Source organism: Salmo salar, chromosome 27 (genome assembly GCF_965601325.2).
Source record: "Salmo salar chromosome 27, fSalSal1, whole genome shotgun sequence".
Lineage (NCBI taxonomy): Eukaryota > Metazoa > Chordata > Actinopteri > Salmoniformes > Salmonidae > Salmo > Salmo salar.
In genome coordinates, this window is record NC_138317.1 from 30,024,114 (window position 1) to 30,042,500 (window position 18,387).

An 18,387-nucleotide genomic window follows, 5' to 3' on the forward strand; every position below is an offset into this window, starting at 1 on the left:
AAACAGGTTATTCAAAATATTTGCAAATTTTGAAAAACTTTAATACAAAAATATCTAATTTACATACAGTAAGTATTACACGCCTGGGTTAATACTTTATAGCAGCACCTGTGAGTCTTTCTGGGTAAGTCTCTGATCTTGGCACACCTGGATTGTACAATATTTGCATATTACTATTTGTAAAATTCTTCAAGCTCTGTCAAGTTGATTGTTGATCATTGCTAGACAGCTATTTTCAAGTTTTGCCATAGATTTTCAAGCGATTTTCAAACTGTAATTTGGCCGCTCAGGAACATTCAATGTCATCTTGGAAAGCAACGCCTGTGTAGATTTGGCCTTTTTGGTTATTGTCTTGCTGAAAGGTGAATTTGTCTTCCAGTGTCTGTTGGAAAGCAGACTGAACCAAGTTTTCCTCTAGGATGTTGCCTGAACTTATAGCTGTTTTTATCCTGAGAAAACTCCAGAGTCTTTGCCGATGACAAGCATTCCCATAACAGGATGCAGCCACCACCATGCTTGAAAATATGAAGAGCGGTACACAGTAATGTGTTGTGTTGGATTTTCCTCAAACCTAACGCTTTGTATTCATGACCAAAGGTGAATTTATATGCCACATTTCTTAAGTGCCTTGTTGCAAACAGGATGCATGTTTTGGAATGTTTTTATTCTATACAGGCTTCCTTTTTTTCACTCTGTCATTTATGTCAGTTTTCTCATTTCATAATCATTAAACTCTGTAACTGTTTTAAAATCACCATTGGCCTCATGGAGAAATCCCTGAGCAGCTTCCTTCCTCTCCAGCAACTGAGTTAGGAAGGACGGCAGTATATTTGTAGTGACTGGGTATATTGATACACCATCCAAAGCCTAATTAATAACTTATCCATGCTGAAAGGGATATTCAGCGTCTGCACTTTTTATTTTTAAACATCTACCAATCGGTGCCCTTTTTTTAGAAGTGTTGAAAAACCTCTGTGATCTTTGTGGTTGAATCTGTACTTAAAATGCACTACTCAATTGAGGGACCATACAGATAATGGTATGTGTGGGGTACAGAGATGGGGTGGTCATTCATTTTACATTTAAGTCATTTAGCAGACATTCTTATCCAGAGCAACTTACAGTAGTGAATGCATACATTTCAACAACAACAAAAAATCTCCGTACTGATCCCCCGTGGGAATTGAACCCACAACCCTGGCGTTGCAAACACCATGCTCTACCAACTGAGCCACACGGCTGTTAACTGTTAACCACTGTTATTGAACACGGAATTAATCCATGCAACTTATTATGCGATTTGTTAATCACATTTTTACTCCTGAATTTACTCCTGAATTTTGCTCCTGAGGTTTTACTCCTGAAGTCATTTTGTGCTTTCCTCTCCAAATAGGGATCACTTAGTGTTCCTCTGTTTTATCCTGCAGACACCACACTGTGAGCCAGCAGACAACACACAGACACACAGACTTACACACACACACATGAACCTGTTTTGTTACACAGAGTATTACATGATTTGCTTATGGGCAAGTGTGTGTGCTAGTGTGCGTATGTGTGTTTATATGTTCATATCTGTGCATGTGTGCGTGTGATAAGCTCAACCAAGTAAGAATTGGGACACCATGCATAACCCAGCAAGACACATTTCTCTCCATCTGTCCTAATAATTATTTATGCATGTAGACTGATAAGGCCCATATGGCTCGATATATACTGATATTCTGGCTTGTATGAATGAGTGAACACATCTCTGTTTTTAGTTCATGTTGAAGGGTGTGTGTATATGTGTGTGTGTGGACTTGTTTAACCATTCTTGTGGAGACCAGAAGTAAACAAACAACATTTGACCAACTGGGGACATTTTTGTTAGTCCCCACGCGGTCAAATGCTATTTCTAGGGGGTTTAGGGTTAAGGTTAGGATTAGTGTTATGGTTAGAATTACGTTAAGGGTTAGAGTTAGGAGCTAGGGTTAGGTTTATGGTTATGGTAACGGTTAGGTTTTTGGGTTAGGTTTAGGGTAAGAGTACTGGTTAGGGTTAAGTTTAGGGTTAGGCGTTAGGGAAAATAGGGTTTTGAATGGGACTGAATTGTGTTTCCCCACAAGGTTAGCTGTACAGGACTGTGTGTGTGTGTGTGTGTGTGTGTGTGTGTGTGTGTGTGTGTGTGTGTGTGTGTGTGTGTGTGTGTGTGTGTGTGTGTAATCAGTATGAGTCAGCTCAGCCCGGTCACCCGTAATACAAGTCAGTATTCAACGTCAATCCATGTCTGAGGACATCGGGAGATGACGTGGAAACCAGCCACTAGAGGCAACCGTGAGCACTGTTAGCTTCAAGTAGTTTTCGGTTTTATTAAGGTGTTGTGGCAGATGGGCGTAAGCATCTGCCTCGGATTCCAAAGTTTGTATGTTTAAATCCAGTGATAGAAAGTTGGTTTGGATATTTTTATTTTAAGCCTGTCCCAAACCTTAACCCCCCAGCTAGCAATGAGGAATCAGCCCAGAAGCGGCCCAGAATCGGGTGTCGGACTCGGCCCGGAATCAAAATGAATGACTGCCCAAAATCAGCCCAAGTACATCAGGCCGTTTCCGTCAACTGGAATTCAGCCGACTTTGCTGGCATCTTACCAGAATCCCCCCAGAAGCGGCCCGATGCAAATTTAAATAAATGTATAAAAATGTACCCGATTTAGTAATTTTAAATATGACTATTATACATACAAATTACCCCCCTTTTCGTCATATCCAATTGTCTTGTCCCATCGCTGCAACTCCCGTACGGCCTCGGGAAAGGCGAAGGTCAAGAGCCGTGCGTCCCCCGAAACACAACCGAGCCAATGTGTCAGAGGAAACACCGCACACCTGATGACCGTGTCAGCATGCATGCGCCTAGCCCGCCACAGGAGTCGCTACTGCGCGATGGGACAAGGACATCCCGGCCGGCCAAACTCTCCCCTAATCCGGATGACGCTGGGCCAATTGTGCGTCGCCTCATGGGTCTCCCAGTCGCAGCGCCAGCACGGGCATCGAACTAGCATCTGTAGAAGTGTCTTAAACCACTGTGCTCGGGAGGCCCCGAGTGGCACAGTATAGTTTTTAATGCTTATCAATTGCCTTGCACAAAGTATCAAAATACTAAAATACTACTTAAACAGGACTCTTCAATAATTTCATTTAAATGTTATTTTTTGATCACAGAAACAATTAAAAAATATGTAAAAATAAATAAATAATGAAATGTTCATTAAATAAAGCAGCCCGTGTAATCGTCTGCCAGAGAGTAGCCCCAATCGGCCCGAGCCCCAAGTAATACATTTGGGCCAGATAACTCACACCGGAATCAGCCCGAGCTCAATCCCCACATCCTAGCCATAAGTAATACTCGGACGAGTCTGATTCTCAGCCGTGTTCCCCGACTCTCAGCCGGAATCGGCCCAGATCCACTGTGCCTTAACCATTCAGAGTTAATTTCTACTGTAACCTTAACCCTATCCTTAAAAATTCAGACTTAATGCCTAAACTTAAACTTAAACACTTCGAAATGTAATGTTTGGAACAACTTCCAGAATTTGACATTTGAGAAACATAGATAAACGTCTCACGTGAGACTGTGAGAGTTTGTAGGAGTTAACATGGCACATGGCAGACAGAGAGTGAGTTAACAAGTTGAATGTGGTAATTCGTCTGTTGATTTGCATTATGAAAGTGGAGTAGGGGGAAGTTTCCCTTTAGACACAGCTAAGGTCAGTTTAGCATCACACATATTGGGTTGAAGTTTGGACTTGGGAAATGTAAGCTGGTTCTAGGTCTGTTCTTACTGGAAGATTCCACCTAGATCAATGTTATTCTCAACTCCACAGATTGATTAGTGTTCCTGGTAGACTGTTACCTCTCAAAGCGCTGCTAGGCATAATTGTACGTTTTGGGTCTGTTCATTTAAGGCGCTCGGGGGCACACGCAGGCACACACACGCAGGCACACTACCGAATAGCTTCCCATGTGTACCTACAACATGTGTCTACTATGATATGTCCCACATGATGGGTCATGGCTCATTCATCCCCCTTCTGTCTATGGCATTGTTGTACAATAGGCAGACACACACACTGCCTATCCAAAATCAGACTGGCAACCACTGATAATCACTGATTATATGTCAATCTGGGCCCCTCTCACTGGAGAGACAAAACCAGCAATGTGTGTGTATGTGTGCGGGTGTGTGTGTGCGTGTGTTTGTGTGTGTGTGCACGCGTGTATTCTGCGCATGCAATGTGTCTCCCTGTGGAGCACTGTAATCTCAGTGGAATATGCCAACGTCCAGATTATAACCTCTAGCAGGTGGAATGCCATTTTTTACAGCATACTATCCATCTGTCCCATACCAGGCTGCAGACTGATGCCATGTAGCCCCAGACCATGCTCTCACAGCTGGGGATCTTCCAACTCTAGGACCTCTCCACAGTTGGCTTCGACCTAGTTCAGCTTTAAAATATAATTTAGAAGGAAAGTATTTTCTTGAATCAAAAAGATGCTGAGGGAAATTGATTTGTCTCTACCTCACTTTCCAACTGCAAACCAGAAATATGAAGGACATTCACCATCGCAGGGCTCATGGGGGACAATAGAAGTTGATTAGGAAAATACTTCTTTATTAGCAACCCCTTATGAACAAGTACACTGCGTTCTGTTTATCTCCTCTGTCTCTCAGTCAGTGTTTGGTGGTGGTGCTGTCAGAGGGGTTGATGGAAAAGAACTCTTCAGCTATAATATAGCTGACAGAGACAGTACACTCAGCACTGTTTCAACTGTCAATAATTATACACCAGGTCCTGTGAGGGCACTGATAATTAGTTCAGTTATTGTCAGGGGCTGAGCATACACAACACTCTATAATAGCTGTATGAAGGTTCATATAAGTGTTATAAATGTTCACACACTGGCATTAGTTAAAGTGCCACAGACAGGGTGGTGGTTAGTCCAGTTTGTGTCACTCATTTATCTGAAGGTTCATATCACTGCTGTAACTTTAACAACTTCTGCAACAGACATGTGTACAGTCATTTGTAGTAAAGCCAGACTAGAGCACATGGTTGGTGTGTGTCGATGGCTGTAAGGCTAGTCATTAGTTCAATTAGAGAATGTGAATGTTCCCATTGATCGACCTCCACATCACACTTTTCATTACTAAATGAGAGATATACACTACCTTTCAAAAGTTTGGGGTCACTTAGAAATGTCCTTGTTTTTGGAAGAAAAGTACATTTTTTGTCCATTAAAATAACATAAAATTGATCAGAAATACAGTGTAGACATTGTTAATGATGTAAATGACTATTGTAGCTGGAATATCTACATAGGAGTACAGAGGCCCATTATCAGCAACCATCACTCCTGTGTTCCAATGGCACGTTGTGTCAGCTAATCCAAGTTTATCATTTTGAAAGGCTAATTGATCATTAGAAAACCCTTTTGCAATTATGTTAGCACAGCTGAAAACTGTTGTCCTGATTAAAGAAGCAATAAATCTGACCTTCTTTAGACTAATTGAGTATCTGGAGCATGTGGGTTCGATTACAGGCTCAAAATGGCCAGAAACAAAGATCTTTCCTCTGAAACTTCATCAGTTTATTCTTGTTCTGAGAAATGAAGGCTATTCCATGCGAGAAATTGCTAATAAACTGAAGATCTCATACAACGCTTTATACTACTCCCTTCACAGAACAGCGCAAACTGGCTCTAATCAGAATAGTGGGAGGCCCCGGTGCACAACTGAGCAAGAGGACAAGTATTTTAGAGTGTCTAGTTTGATAAACAGACGCCTCACAAGTCCTCAACTGGCAGCTTCATTAAATAATACCAGCAAAACACCAGTCTCAACGTCAACAGTGAAGAGGCGACTCCGGGATGCTGGCCTTCTAGGCAGAGTTGCAAAGAAAAAGCCATATCTTAGACTGGCCAAGAAAAATAAAAGATTAAGATGGGCAAAAGAACACAGACACTGGACAGAGGAAGATTGGAAAAAAGTGTTATGGACAGACTAATCTAAGTTTGAGGTATTCAGATCACAAAGAAGAACATTCGTGAGATGCAGAAAAAATGAAAAGATGCTGGAGGAGTGCTTGATGCCATCTGTCAAGCATAGTGGAGGCAATGTGATGGTTTGGGGGTACTTTGGTGGTGGTAATGTGGGAGATTTGTAAAAGGGAGGGTAAAAGGGATCTTGAAGAAGGAAGATTATCACTCCATTTTGCAATGCCATGCCATACCCTTTGGATGGTGCTTAATTGGAGAAAATGTCCTCCTGAAACAGGATATTGACCCAAAGCACAGCTCCAAACTATGCAAGAACTATATAGGGAAGAAGCAGTCAGCTGGTATTCTGTCTGGAAGGAGTGGCCAGCACAGTCACCGGATCTCAACCCTGTTGAGCTGTTGGGGGGGGGGGCAGCTTGACCGTATGGTATGTAAGAAGTGCCCATCAAGCCAATCCAACTTGTGGGAGGTGCTTCAGGAAGCATGGGGTGAAATCTCTTCAGATTACCTCAACAAATTGACAACTAGAATGCCAAGGGTCTGCAAGGCTGTAGTTGCTGCAAATGGAAGATTCTTTGACGGAAGCAAAGTTTGAAGGACACAAATATTATTTCAATTTAAAATCATTATTTATAACCTTGTCAATGTCTTCACTATATTTCCTATTAATTTTGCAACTCATTTCATGTATGTTTTCATGGAAAACAAGGACATTTCTAAGTGACCCCAAACTTTTGAGCAGTAGTGTATATGGAGGCATGGAGGATAGAGGGATGAATACATGGGTAAAGGATGGAGAGAAGAAATTAAGTGTTCATGGGGTCTGTCTGTCCCTGTCAGAGTGGTCTCTACAGCACAATACAGTTCAATGTGGTCAATGAGTACCCAGCCTCTCTCTCACTCTCTATCTCGCTCTCTCTCTCTCACTCTCTCCCTCTGTCTCTCTCACTTTTTGTTTGAGTGCATCTGTATGCTGTAATGTGATGGTGTGTGTGTCTCACTCACTGTGTGTGTCCGTGTTTCTCCCATCTCCAGGGAAGCTGGCGCTAAGAACTGGGACACAGAGGGCTGCCAAACACTCGCGTCTGCCGCCGTCCACACTAAATGCCTGTGCAGCAGGATCTCAACCTACGCTGTGCTAGCGCAACAAGTTAAAGACCCGGTGAGTCACATTTCCAGCTCTACTCAATGACACTGGGGCTAACGCTAATTGGAGCCAACAAGCTAATGCGTTAGTGTGTTGGCATGTGGATATGTACAAGGTAGACTTAGGGTTACTTTGATTTGAACAGTCAACTCGGAAAGGGAGATGAATGAAATTCACTTGCTATCCTCAAGGTTTGAGATAGGACATAAACAACTGTATAAGTCACAGTTGAAATAAATACAACTGTGAAATACAGTTGAAATAAATACAGCTGTGAAATACAGTTGAAATAAATACGGCTGTGAAATACAGTTGAAATAAATACAGCTGTGACATCTGTCCAACAGTCTTCTAAAATGTAATGGAGAATCTCCATTGGAATAGATTTTAATTCTAGGACTAGGCTTTATCTGTGGCCAGGAATCCAGCCTTAACAGTTTTTGAGAGAGTGGATTTGTTGAAATCATACGACTAAAGATGCTGGCAGTCCCAAGACCACAGCAAAAATAAATTTCATTTATCTGACTTTCATTTATCTGCATGAGCAGCGCTTGTATTTAGCCTCACAATGAAGTGTTTCACCATTTTCCTTTCAGGACAACCAGGGGCACAAGTAGAACACAACACTATTTGACATGAACAGCTGCATTCATTGACAAATAGCAATGTAAAAAACAAGTTCCCACAAAGCAAAAAAATAATACAAAAGAATTTAGATGGAAGCTGTAATTACAGAAATTGTTTGCTCAGTGGGAAATGAATATCCAACTAATCAGTGACAACTGTGTGCAGTTTGAAGTTTGTGACAGAGACTACAGTATGTGAGCGTATTATAGACACTATTTCCTATGATCTTTCCTATGATCTTCTATGTAGAAGAACCCCTTACAGTATTATAGACACTATTTCCTATGATCTTTCCTATGATCTTCTATACAAAATAATCTCTTACAGTATTATAGACACTATGTCCTGAAATTTCTTATGATCTTCTATACAGAATAACCCCTTACAGTATTATAGACACTATGTCCTGGGATTTCCTATGATCTTCTATACAGAAGAACCCCTTACAGTATTATAGACACTATTTCCTGGGATTTCCTATGATCTTCTATACAAAGAACCCCTTACAGTATTATAGACACTATTTCCTGGGATTTCCTATGATCTTCTATGTAGAAGAACCCCTTACAGTATTATAGACACTATGTCCTGGGATTTCCTATGATCTTCTATATAGAAGAACCCCTTACAGTATTATAGACACTATGTCCTGGGATTTCCTATGATTTTCTAGCGTTACGGCGGGACACTTTGGGTTGATAAGTAAGCTAGTTTGTTTAGATAAGATATGGATGGTTGACTCATTGGTTGATTATGGGAGAACTTTCGGGCTGCGCTCATCGGTAAACACAGCACAGAGCTCATTTGCTAATTATCTAACCAATGTTTAGTCACTGTTCAGTCCGACCGTGGGGAGACCACAAGAAGCCAACCAGTAGAACGATAGGGGGTGTAAAGGAAAAGTGCATTATAGTAATGCTTTGATTAGCTCAAATGTGCTTTAGAGATGGGATCTTGGTTCAGTTCACGGCTGCTCTATCCTTGTTGGGCTGGGCAAGCAAACAGCTATCATTATTAGAGACATTGGGAGCCACTTTCCTTATAGTATGAACTACGACGTGTAGGGTTCAGGTGTGTCTCAAAGCCAGCTTGGGTGTGTGTTGGTTGGTGTGTGAGTTCAGCTGTGTATTTCTGTGTTAACATGCACAGGCGTGCCTGGGTACTGTATGTGTCTGCATTTTGTGTGTGTGTGTGTGTGTGTGTGTGTGTGTGTGTGTGTGTGTGTGTGTGTGTGTGTGTGTGTGTGTGTGTGTGTGTGTGTGTGAGCGAGTGTGTGAGCGAGTGTGTGAGCGAGTGTGTGAGCGCGTGTGTGCTTTTGTCTCTGTGTGCATGTGTGTGTGTGCTTGCTGTAGCCTCCAGCGTGTGTAACTGCTGTATAATTCTAAATAGAGCAGTGTGCCTGTGCTGTGACCGTGGCTATGACGTGAGCAGAGCAAGCTTTTAGCGGTGATTAATGTATTGAGCCACTCTCCTCTGCTTTATGTGTGCCACTACTAATGGACCCACTAGGACCCCTAACTCTAGCAGCTAAACACGCCAATATCCACTGACCTTTAACCTGCTCTCTTCTTCTAGCCAGCCTGTCCCATGTCCCATCTCCTTCTCTCTCTCTCTCTCTCTCTAATTCAATTCAAAGGGCTTTATTGGCATGGGAAACATATGTTTACATTGCCAAAGCAAGTGAAATTTTCCAAAAGTTGAAAAATAATAGGGACATTTCAAATGTCATATTATGTCTATATACAGTGTTGTAACGATGTGAAAATAGTTAACGTCTCTCTCTCTCTGCTTTTTCTATCTTACTGTCCCACCTAGTTGTCCCTCTCTCGCTTTCTGCTGCCATCGCAACTCACACCCTCTGAGAGAGAGAGAGATAGAGAGAGAGATAGAGAGAGAGAGAGAGAGAGAGAGAGAGAGAGAGAGAGAGAGAGAGAGAGAGAGAGAGAGTTGAGTAGAGACCTGGGTTAAGTGACAAATATTGTATATCAGGACATCTTAAAGTGTTCCTGTGTGTGTGTGTGCAGGGGTTACTTTATGTGAGGAAGATAACATTTGAAAAGCACTTACTTTCTACAGTCTCCGTCGGGGTTAACTGCCCTGCTATTCAGCTATGCATATCTCAGATCTCACTATTCTTTACCACACAAATGCATCTGCCTCTCTCTGTCTCTCTCTCAGTGTGTGTCTGTGTGTGTCTGTGTGTGTCTGTGTGTGTGTGTGTGTGTGTGTGTGTGTGTGTGTGTGTGTGTGTGTGTGTGTGTGTGTGTGTGTGTGTGTGTGTGTGTGTGTGTGTGTGTGTGTGTGTGTGTGTGTGTGTGTGTGTGTGTCTGTCTGTCTGTCTGTATAATGCAACCCTCGCGTCTGGGAGGCTTTTATTCATAAGATAACACTGAGTGTACAAAACATTAAGATTACCTGCTTTTTCCATGACATAGACTGACCAAGTGAACCCAAATGAAAGCTATGATCCTTTATTGATGCCACTTATTAAATATACTTCAAATCAAATTTTATTTGTCACATGCGCTGAATACAACAGGTGTAAACCTTACCGTGAAATGCCTACTTACAAGCCCTTAACCAACAATGCAGTTCAAGAAATAGAGTTACGAAAATATTTACTAAATAAACTACACTTCTCCACTTCATCTACTCTTCAATCAGTGTAGATGAAGGGGAGGAGACAGGTTAAAGAAAGATTGTTAAGTCTTGAGACAATTGAGACATGCATTGTGCATGTGTGCCGTTCAGAGGTTGAATGGGCAAGACAAAATATTGAAGTGCCTTTGAACGGGGTATGGTGGTAGAGGCCTTTGAACGGGGTATGGTAGTAGGTGCCTTTGAACGGGGTATGGTAGTAGGTGCCTTTGAACGGGGTATGGTTGTAGGTGCCTTTGAACGGGGTATGGTGGTAGGTGCCTTTGAACGGGGTATGGTAGTAGGTGCCTTTGAACGGGGTATGGTAGTAGGTGCCTTTGAACGGGGTATGGTTGTAGGTGCCTTTGAACGGGGTATGGTAGTAGGTGCCTTTGAACGGGGTATGGTAGTAGGTGCCTTTGAATGGGGTATGGTAGTAGGTGCCTTTGAACGGGGTATGGTAGTAGGTGCCTTTGAACGGGGTATGGTGGTAGGTGCCTTTGAACGGGGTATGGTAGTAGGTGCCTTTGAACGGGGTATGGTAGTAGGTGCCAGGCACAAGACCAACAGAGTTTTATTGGTAGATTTGAGGTGGTGGACTTTAGTTTCACCCATCAGTTTGTTTAGTTTTTTTTACCCCAAAGCTGGCCTGATCCTGAACGTACAGGATGTTCCTATTTCCCACACTTCCAAAAGAAAGGGACAGTAAAAAGTCCGTTCCCATTAGGGATAGGAAATATCCATAATGGTCCTGACCTAAAAGCTGGATCCATCATCCTCAGACTGCTCTCTGTGCTGTCTGGCCTTGTCCCTTTATAGAATACTATTGACTTTTCTCTTTTCCCAGCATGTGGTCACTAGTGGAATGGGCAAGAATGCCTGGTGACATTTATGAAATGTGTCCTTAGCTGTTAGCGATATGTCATTCAGGACCATTACACCATTAGCCTAGCGCTGATGCCCTGGAGCTAGGGGTCAGTGTGTAGAGTTTATTGCCCAGCTAATGTGGTTAATGGAGAGGACACTTTCACCTTGCTATCAGCTGCCCCAACTCAGCAATTTAGAGGAAGTGTGTGTGTGTGTGTGTGTGTGTGTGTGTGTGTGTGTGTGTGTGTGTGTGTGTGTGTGTGTGTGTGTGTGTGTGTGTGTGTGTGTGTGTGTGTGTTGTGTGTGTGTTGTGTGTGTGTGTGTTGCACTGTTCATGCTTGCCTGCGTGGCTGCATGTCTCTACGTATGTAGCTACAAATAATATCGGTATTACTCTTTCACTCACTTAACATATCTCAGTTGTTGTGTGGTTGCAGTGGACCATCCAAACACACAGTGTCACACACATCCACATCCAGACACCCAGGCAGGGTGTGGGTCTTGGAGCAAAGCTTAGAATCCGCAGCCCAGCTTGAGCAGCTTATCCTGGGCCAGGGAGAAGGCGGACAGGGGGGAGGAGGATTAACCACCATGTTTAGTAGAAGAGTGAGGGAGGGAGGGATGAAGGGAGGGATGCAGGGATAGACAGACAGAGAGAGAGAGAGATGGAGGGATTTAGAGGCATTGCTTCCATAATAGGCAGTTTACAGTGGAGCCAGGGATCGCCGGTTAATCGTGTTTACTTCCAACAGCTGGAGAGACCAAGGAGAGGAGGAGGAAGAGAAGAGGGAGAGAGACCAGGGAAAGGGGGAGAAAGAGAAGAAGAAGAGAGGAGGCAAGAGAACAGGCAGTCGGGGAGGGAGGAGAGGGAGAGGGGGAAGAAGGGAATGGGGGAGGAGGAGGGCGAGAGACCAGGGAGTGGGGGAGGGAGGAGAGGGAGAGGGGGAAGAAGGGAATGGGGGAGGAGGAGGGTGAGAGACCAGGGAGAGGGGGAGGAGGAGAGGAGAGAGACAGGCCAGGGAGACTGGAGGAGGAGAGGAGTGAGAGATACCAGGGAGAGGAGGGGGAGAAGAGGAGGGAGAGAGACCAGGGAGAGGGGGGGGAGAGAAGGGGAGGGGAGGAAGGAGAGAGACCAGGAAGAGGGGGAGGAGGAGAGGAGAGGAGGGAGAGAGACCAGGGAGAGGGGGACTAGAGGGAAAGGAGGGAGAGAGACCAGGGAGGGGGGGTGGAGGAGAGGAGGGAGAGAGACCAGGGAGAGGGGGTGGAGGAGAGCAGTGGGAGAGAGACCAGGGAGAGGGGGAGGGGAGAGTTAAGAGAGGAGAGAAACCTACAATCAGTATCAATGGGAGTTGATTGTGGAGTTTAGTCTGTCTTCCCTCTGGTCCCACTCTCACAGGGATAGTGTGTAGTGAGCTATTCACATTATGGATTTGATCTCCTTTGTTAAAAGCCACGGAAATAGGGTGAACTATGGAGTAAAAAGAAAGAGGGAAACTAGATAGAGGTTGAGAAGGGTATTCAAGGGTTGCACATTTCATCACAATACTGTTTTGAACATTTGTTTTAGGACTGATGCTCAGCTGAGCATTCTACTCAATGCAGTCTCAATGGGTGCTGAGGATGATATAGTCTAAAATGCATTACTGTGGTTTGAAAGCACATTGACATTTCAAAAGGATGCAAATGATTTGTAGGAGACGTTTTTGCCGTTGTCGTTATGTCTTCAGATGGACTTTAGATGCAGTATAACTTTAGCTACTCTAGCTAGCTAAGATTGAGGGGATCACTGAAATTCTAGCAAACTAACGTTAGCATTGCTAGCTATTTCTGACAAACCTTGCTACTGTAGCTCATGGCAACATTGCCATTTCTGTAAGTAAATTTGACGACATGATAATGATAGCCACTTTAGCAATGTCATCATATTTCCAGCCCACTATAGTGTAAATGTGACGAAACAGTCATGATCCCCATTCAGAGTTTTTTGGGGCATTAACCATCAGTCAGACATCAATATGCTGCGTCAGTCAGACATCAATATGCTGCGTCAGTCAGACATCAATATGCTGCGTCAGTCAGACATCAATATGCTGCGTCAGTCAGACATCAATAGGCTGCATCAGTCAGACATCAATAGGCTGCGTCAGTCAGACATCAATATGCTGCGTCAGTCAGACATCAATATGCTTCGTCAGTCAGACATCAATATGCTGCGTCAGTCAGACATCAATATGCTGCGTCAGTCAGACATCAATATGCTCCGTCAGTCAGACATCAATAGGCTGCGTCAGTCAGACATCAAAATGCTGCGTCAGTCAGACATCAATAGGCTGCGTCAGTCAGACATCAATATGCTTCGTCAGTCAGACATCAATATGCTGCGTCAGTCAGACATCAAAGACATCAATATGCTGCGTCAGTCAGACATCAATATGCTGCGTCAGTCAGACATCAATATGCTGCGTCAGTCAGACATCAATATGCTGCGTCAGTCAGACGTCAATATGCTGCGTCAGTCAGACATCAATAGGCTGCGTCAGTCAGACATCAATATGCTGCGTCAGTCAGACATCAATAGGCTGCGTCAGTCAGACATCAAAATGCTGCGTCAGTCAGACATCAATAGGCTGCGTCAGTCAGACATCAATATGCTGCGTCAGTCAGACGTCAATATGCTGCGTCAGTCAGACATCAATAGGCTGCGTCAGTCAGACATCAAAGACATCAATATGCTGCGTCAGTCAGACATCAATATGCTGCGTCAGTCAGACATCAATATGCTGCGTCAGTCAGACATCAATATGCTGCGTCAGTCAGACATCAATATGCTTCGTCAGTCAGACATCAATATGCTGCGTCAGTCAGATGTCAAAATGCTGCGTCAGTCAGACATCAATATGCTGCGTCAGTCAGACGTCAATATGCTGCGTCAGTCAGACGTCAAAATGCTGCGTCAGTCAGACATCAATATGCTGCGTCAGTCAGACGTCAAAATGCTGCGTCAGTCAGACGTCAATATGCTGCGTCAGTCAGACGTCAATATGCTGCGTCAGTCAGACATCAGTATGCTACGTCATCTGTAGAATGTTGATAAGAATGGCAACGACGTGACGGAGGTGTAACCATGAATAGATGGCGTAGCAGTGCAGACGTGTTTTGTTCGTCCTCTCGTGTACTTTTGTATTTTTCGTCTTTTTTGTATATATTTCAATTTTATTTTCAATCTCTTTTCCATTTTAATTCAATTATACCTTCCGGTAACCTGCCTCACCCAATGTGATACGGAACCACTATTATTTTTAATTTTTAGACCTTATAGCAAGAACCACCTAGCCATCAGAAGCTAACCAGCTAATTAGCTACAAGCTATTTAGTCATTGTTAGCCACTGCTAGCAGCCTTTACCTTCTGCACAGATACCAGCCCCTTTTTTAGCCTGGATAATACTCACCAGCCTACCAGTATCGGACTGTCTCTCCACTACAACGCCGGATTCCTGCCGTAATCCCAGGACCATTACTCCTGATCTTCACAGCTAGCTAGCACCCACCAAGTTACCTAGTACCGAAGCTATCCCTGAGGCCCATCTCCCGGCCTACTCAGTTGCTCACCCGGACTCCACCCAAACACGGCTAGAACCCACTACTCCACCGGAACCTCGCCGTAAGCTCTGGACCTTGGCACCGGATCACCGCTGCTACCGAGTGGCTATAGTGGCTAATGCCCCTGCCCCGAAGCTAGCACCAGTTAGCCGTGAGCCAGGCGCATCTCCCGGTTGGCAAACTAAATTACTACAACTACAATACCTCTTTCGCCATCTGGCTTGGATCCTTTGTCGACACGACGCCCCTCCGCACCACCACGACTGGTCTGTCGACGAATACTCCATCCGCTGTGCCTTCAACCTGCCTCCGTCGGACGTCGGAGCAGACGCTTCTACTAGCCCCAGGCTACTAACTTTAAACGCTGTGTTAGCTTAGTTGCGACTACTCTGCGGCTTCCCTGTTCCATCTATTGCTGCCCCCTGGACCCTATGATCACTTGGCTACATAGCTGATGCCTGCTGGACTGTCCATTAACCTGTCTGGGAACCCACCCTAGTCAACAGCCAGTGGAATCGCGTTGCGCGAAATACAAATACCTCATAAATGCTATAACTTCAATTTCTCAAACATATGACTACTTTACACCATTTTATAGATACACCTCTCCTGAATCAAACCACGTTGTCCGATTTCAAAAAGGCTTTACAGCAAAAGCAAAACATTAGATTATGTTAGGAGAGTGCCCAGCCAAAAATAATCACACTGCCATTTTCAAAGCAACTAGCATGCATCACAAATACCCAAAACACAGCTAAATGCAGCACTAACCTTTGACAATCTTCATCAGATGACACTCCTAGGACATCGTGTTACACAATACATGCATTTGTTGTTCGATAAAGTTCATATTTATATATAAAAACAGCATTTTACATCGGTGAGTGACGTTCAGAAAATATTTTCCCTCAAATGCTTCTGGTGAATCAGCGCTACAATTTACAAAATTACTATTCGAAAACATTGTTAAAATGTAATATTGTCATTCAAAGAATTATAGATTAACATCTCGTGAATGCAACCGCATTGCCAGATTTAAAAATAACTTTACTGGGAAATCACACTTTGCAATAAATGAGGTGCTATGCTCAGAAAAATAGGCCAGGCGATACAGGTTAGCACCATCTTGGAACCATCTAAAATCAAATATACTATTGTAAATATTCCCTTACCTTTGATTATCTTCATCAGAAGGCACTTCCAGGAATCCCAGGTCCACAACAAATGTAGTTTTGTTCGAAAAAGTTAATAATTTATGTCCCAATAGCTCCTTCTTGTTAGCGCGTTCCGAAGGCTACTCATAATGTACGAGGCGCGCGGGACTTGTTGTCACGAATGTGCAAAAAATATATATTTACGTTCGTTCAAACATGTCAAACGTTGTATAACATAAATCTTTAGGGCCTTTTTCAATCAGAGCTTCAATAATATTCAAGGCGGACGATTGCATTGTCTTACTAAACGTTTCGGAATGAAAGGGTACCCATGGGCGCCCGCTTCATAGTAGTAATGGCCCTCCCCCTATGACCAACTTTCCAGGCCTCTCTTTCGGTCAGTTTTTACCGGAGAAGACTCAAACCACTTTGTAAAGACTGTTGACATCTAGTGGAAGCCTTAGGAAGTGCTAAATGAATCCTAACTCACGGTGTGTTTCATAGGCAAAGTGTTGAAGGTGATTCCACAAATCAGATTTCCACTTCCTGCATGGAATCTTCTCAGGTTTTGGCCTGCCATATGAGTTTTGTTATACTCACAGACACCATTCAAACAGTTTTAGAAACGTTAGAGTGTTTTCTATCCAAATCTACTAATTATATGCATATTCTAGTTACTGGGCAGGAGTAGTAAGCAGATTAAATCGGGTACTGCCCCCTAGCCCCAACAGGTTAATCACGGTACTCCATTCTGTTTATTTTTTGTTTATCTGTCGGCCCCAGCCACGAACTCAGGCTCTCTGTGTAGTTAACCGACCCTCTCTGCCCAGTCATCGCCATTTTACCTGTTGTTGTTGTTTTAGCTGATCAGCTGTTGTTGTCTCACCCGTTGTTGTCTAGCTAGCTCTCCCAATCAACACCTGTGATTACTTTATGCCTCGCTGTATGTCTCTCTCAAATATCAATATGCCTTGTATACTGTTGTTTAGGTTAGTTATCATTGTTTTAGTTCACAGTGGAGCCCCTTGTTCCACTCATCATACCTCTGATACCTCCTTTGTCCCACCTCCCACACATGCGGTGACCTCATCCATTATAACCAGCATGTCCAGAGATACAACCTCTCTTATCATCACTCAGTGCCTGGGCTTACCTCCTCTGTACCCGCACCCCACCATACCCCTGTCTGCACATTATGCCCTAAATCTATTCTACCACGCCCATAAATCTCCTCATTTTATTCTTTGTCCCCAACGCTCTAGGCGACCAGTTTTGATACCCTTTAGCCGTACCCTCATCCTACTGCTCCTCTGTTCCTCGAGAGATGTGGAGGTAAACCCAGGCCCTGCATGTCCCCAGGCACCCTCATTTGTTGACTTCTGTGATCGAAAAAGCCTTGGTTTCATGCATGTCAACATCAGAAGCCTCCTCCCTAAGTTTGTTTTACTCACTGCTTTAGCACACTCCACCAACCCTGATGTCCTTGCCGTGTCTGAATCATGGCTTAGGAAGGCCACCAAAAATTCTGAGATTTCCATACCCAACTACAACTTTTTCCGTCAAGATAGAACTGCCAAAGGGGGAGGAGTTGCAATCTACTGCAGAGATAGCATGCAAAGTTCTGTCATACTTTCCAGGTCTATACCCAAACAGTTCGAACATCTAATTTTTAAAATTAATCTTTCCAGAAATGTCTCTCACTGTTGCCGCCTGCTATCAACCCCCATTCGCTCCCAGTTGTGCCCTGGACACCATTTGTGAATTGATCGCTCCCCATCTAGCCTCAGATTTTGTTCTGTTTGGTGACCTAAACTAGGATATGCTTAACACCCCGGCAGTCCTACAATCTAAGCTAGATGCCCTCAATCTCACACAAATCATCAAGGAACCCACCAGGTACAACCCTAAATCTGTAAACATGGGCACCCTCATAGACATTATCCTGACCAACTTGCCCTCCAAATACACCTCCGCTGTTTTCAATCAGGATCTCAGTGATCACTGCCTCATTGCCCGTATCCGCTATGGGTCTGCGGTCAAACGACCACCCCTCATCACTGTTAAACGCTCCCTAAAAAACTTCTGTGAGCAGGCCTTTCTAATCAACCTGGCCCAGGTATCCTGGAAGGATATTGACCTCATCCCGTCAGTCGAGGATGCCTGGTCATTCTTTAAAAGTAATTTCCTCACCATCTTAGATAAGCATGCCCCGTTCAAAAAATGCAGAACTAAGAACAGATATAGCCCTTGGTTTACTCCAGACCTGACTGCCCTTGACCAGCACAAAAACATCCTGTGGCGGACTGCAATAGCATCGAAAAG

General features: G+C 43.9%; 1 protein-coding gene across 7 annotated transcripts in view; it reads left to right on the forward strand.

Annotated features, from left to right (window-relative positions):
- LOC106588837 (adhesion G protein-coupled receptor B2) overlaps positions 1-18,387 on the forward strand; it is a 499,757-nt gene that overhangs the window by 393,522 nt on the left and 87,848 nt on the right. For all 7 annotated transcript variants that reach the window (XM_082970202.1, XM_045709852.2, XM_045709853.2 and 4 more), the window contains exon 16: positions 7,068-7,194. In XM_082970202.1, the coding sequence (XP_082826328.1) occupies positions 7,068-7,194 (127 nt within the window). The remainder of the gene's footprint in view (positions 1-7,067; positions 7,195-18,387) is intronic.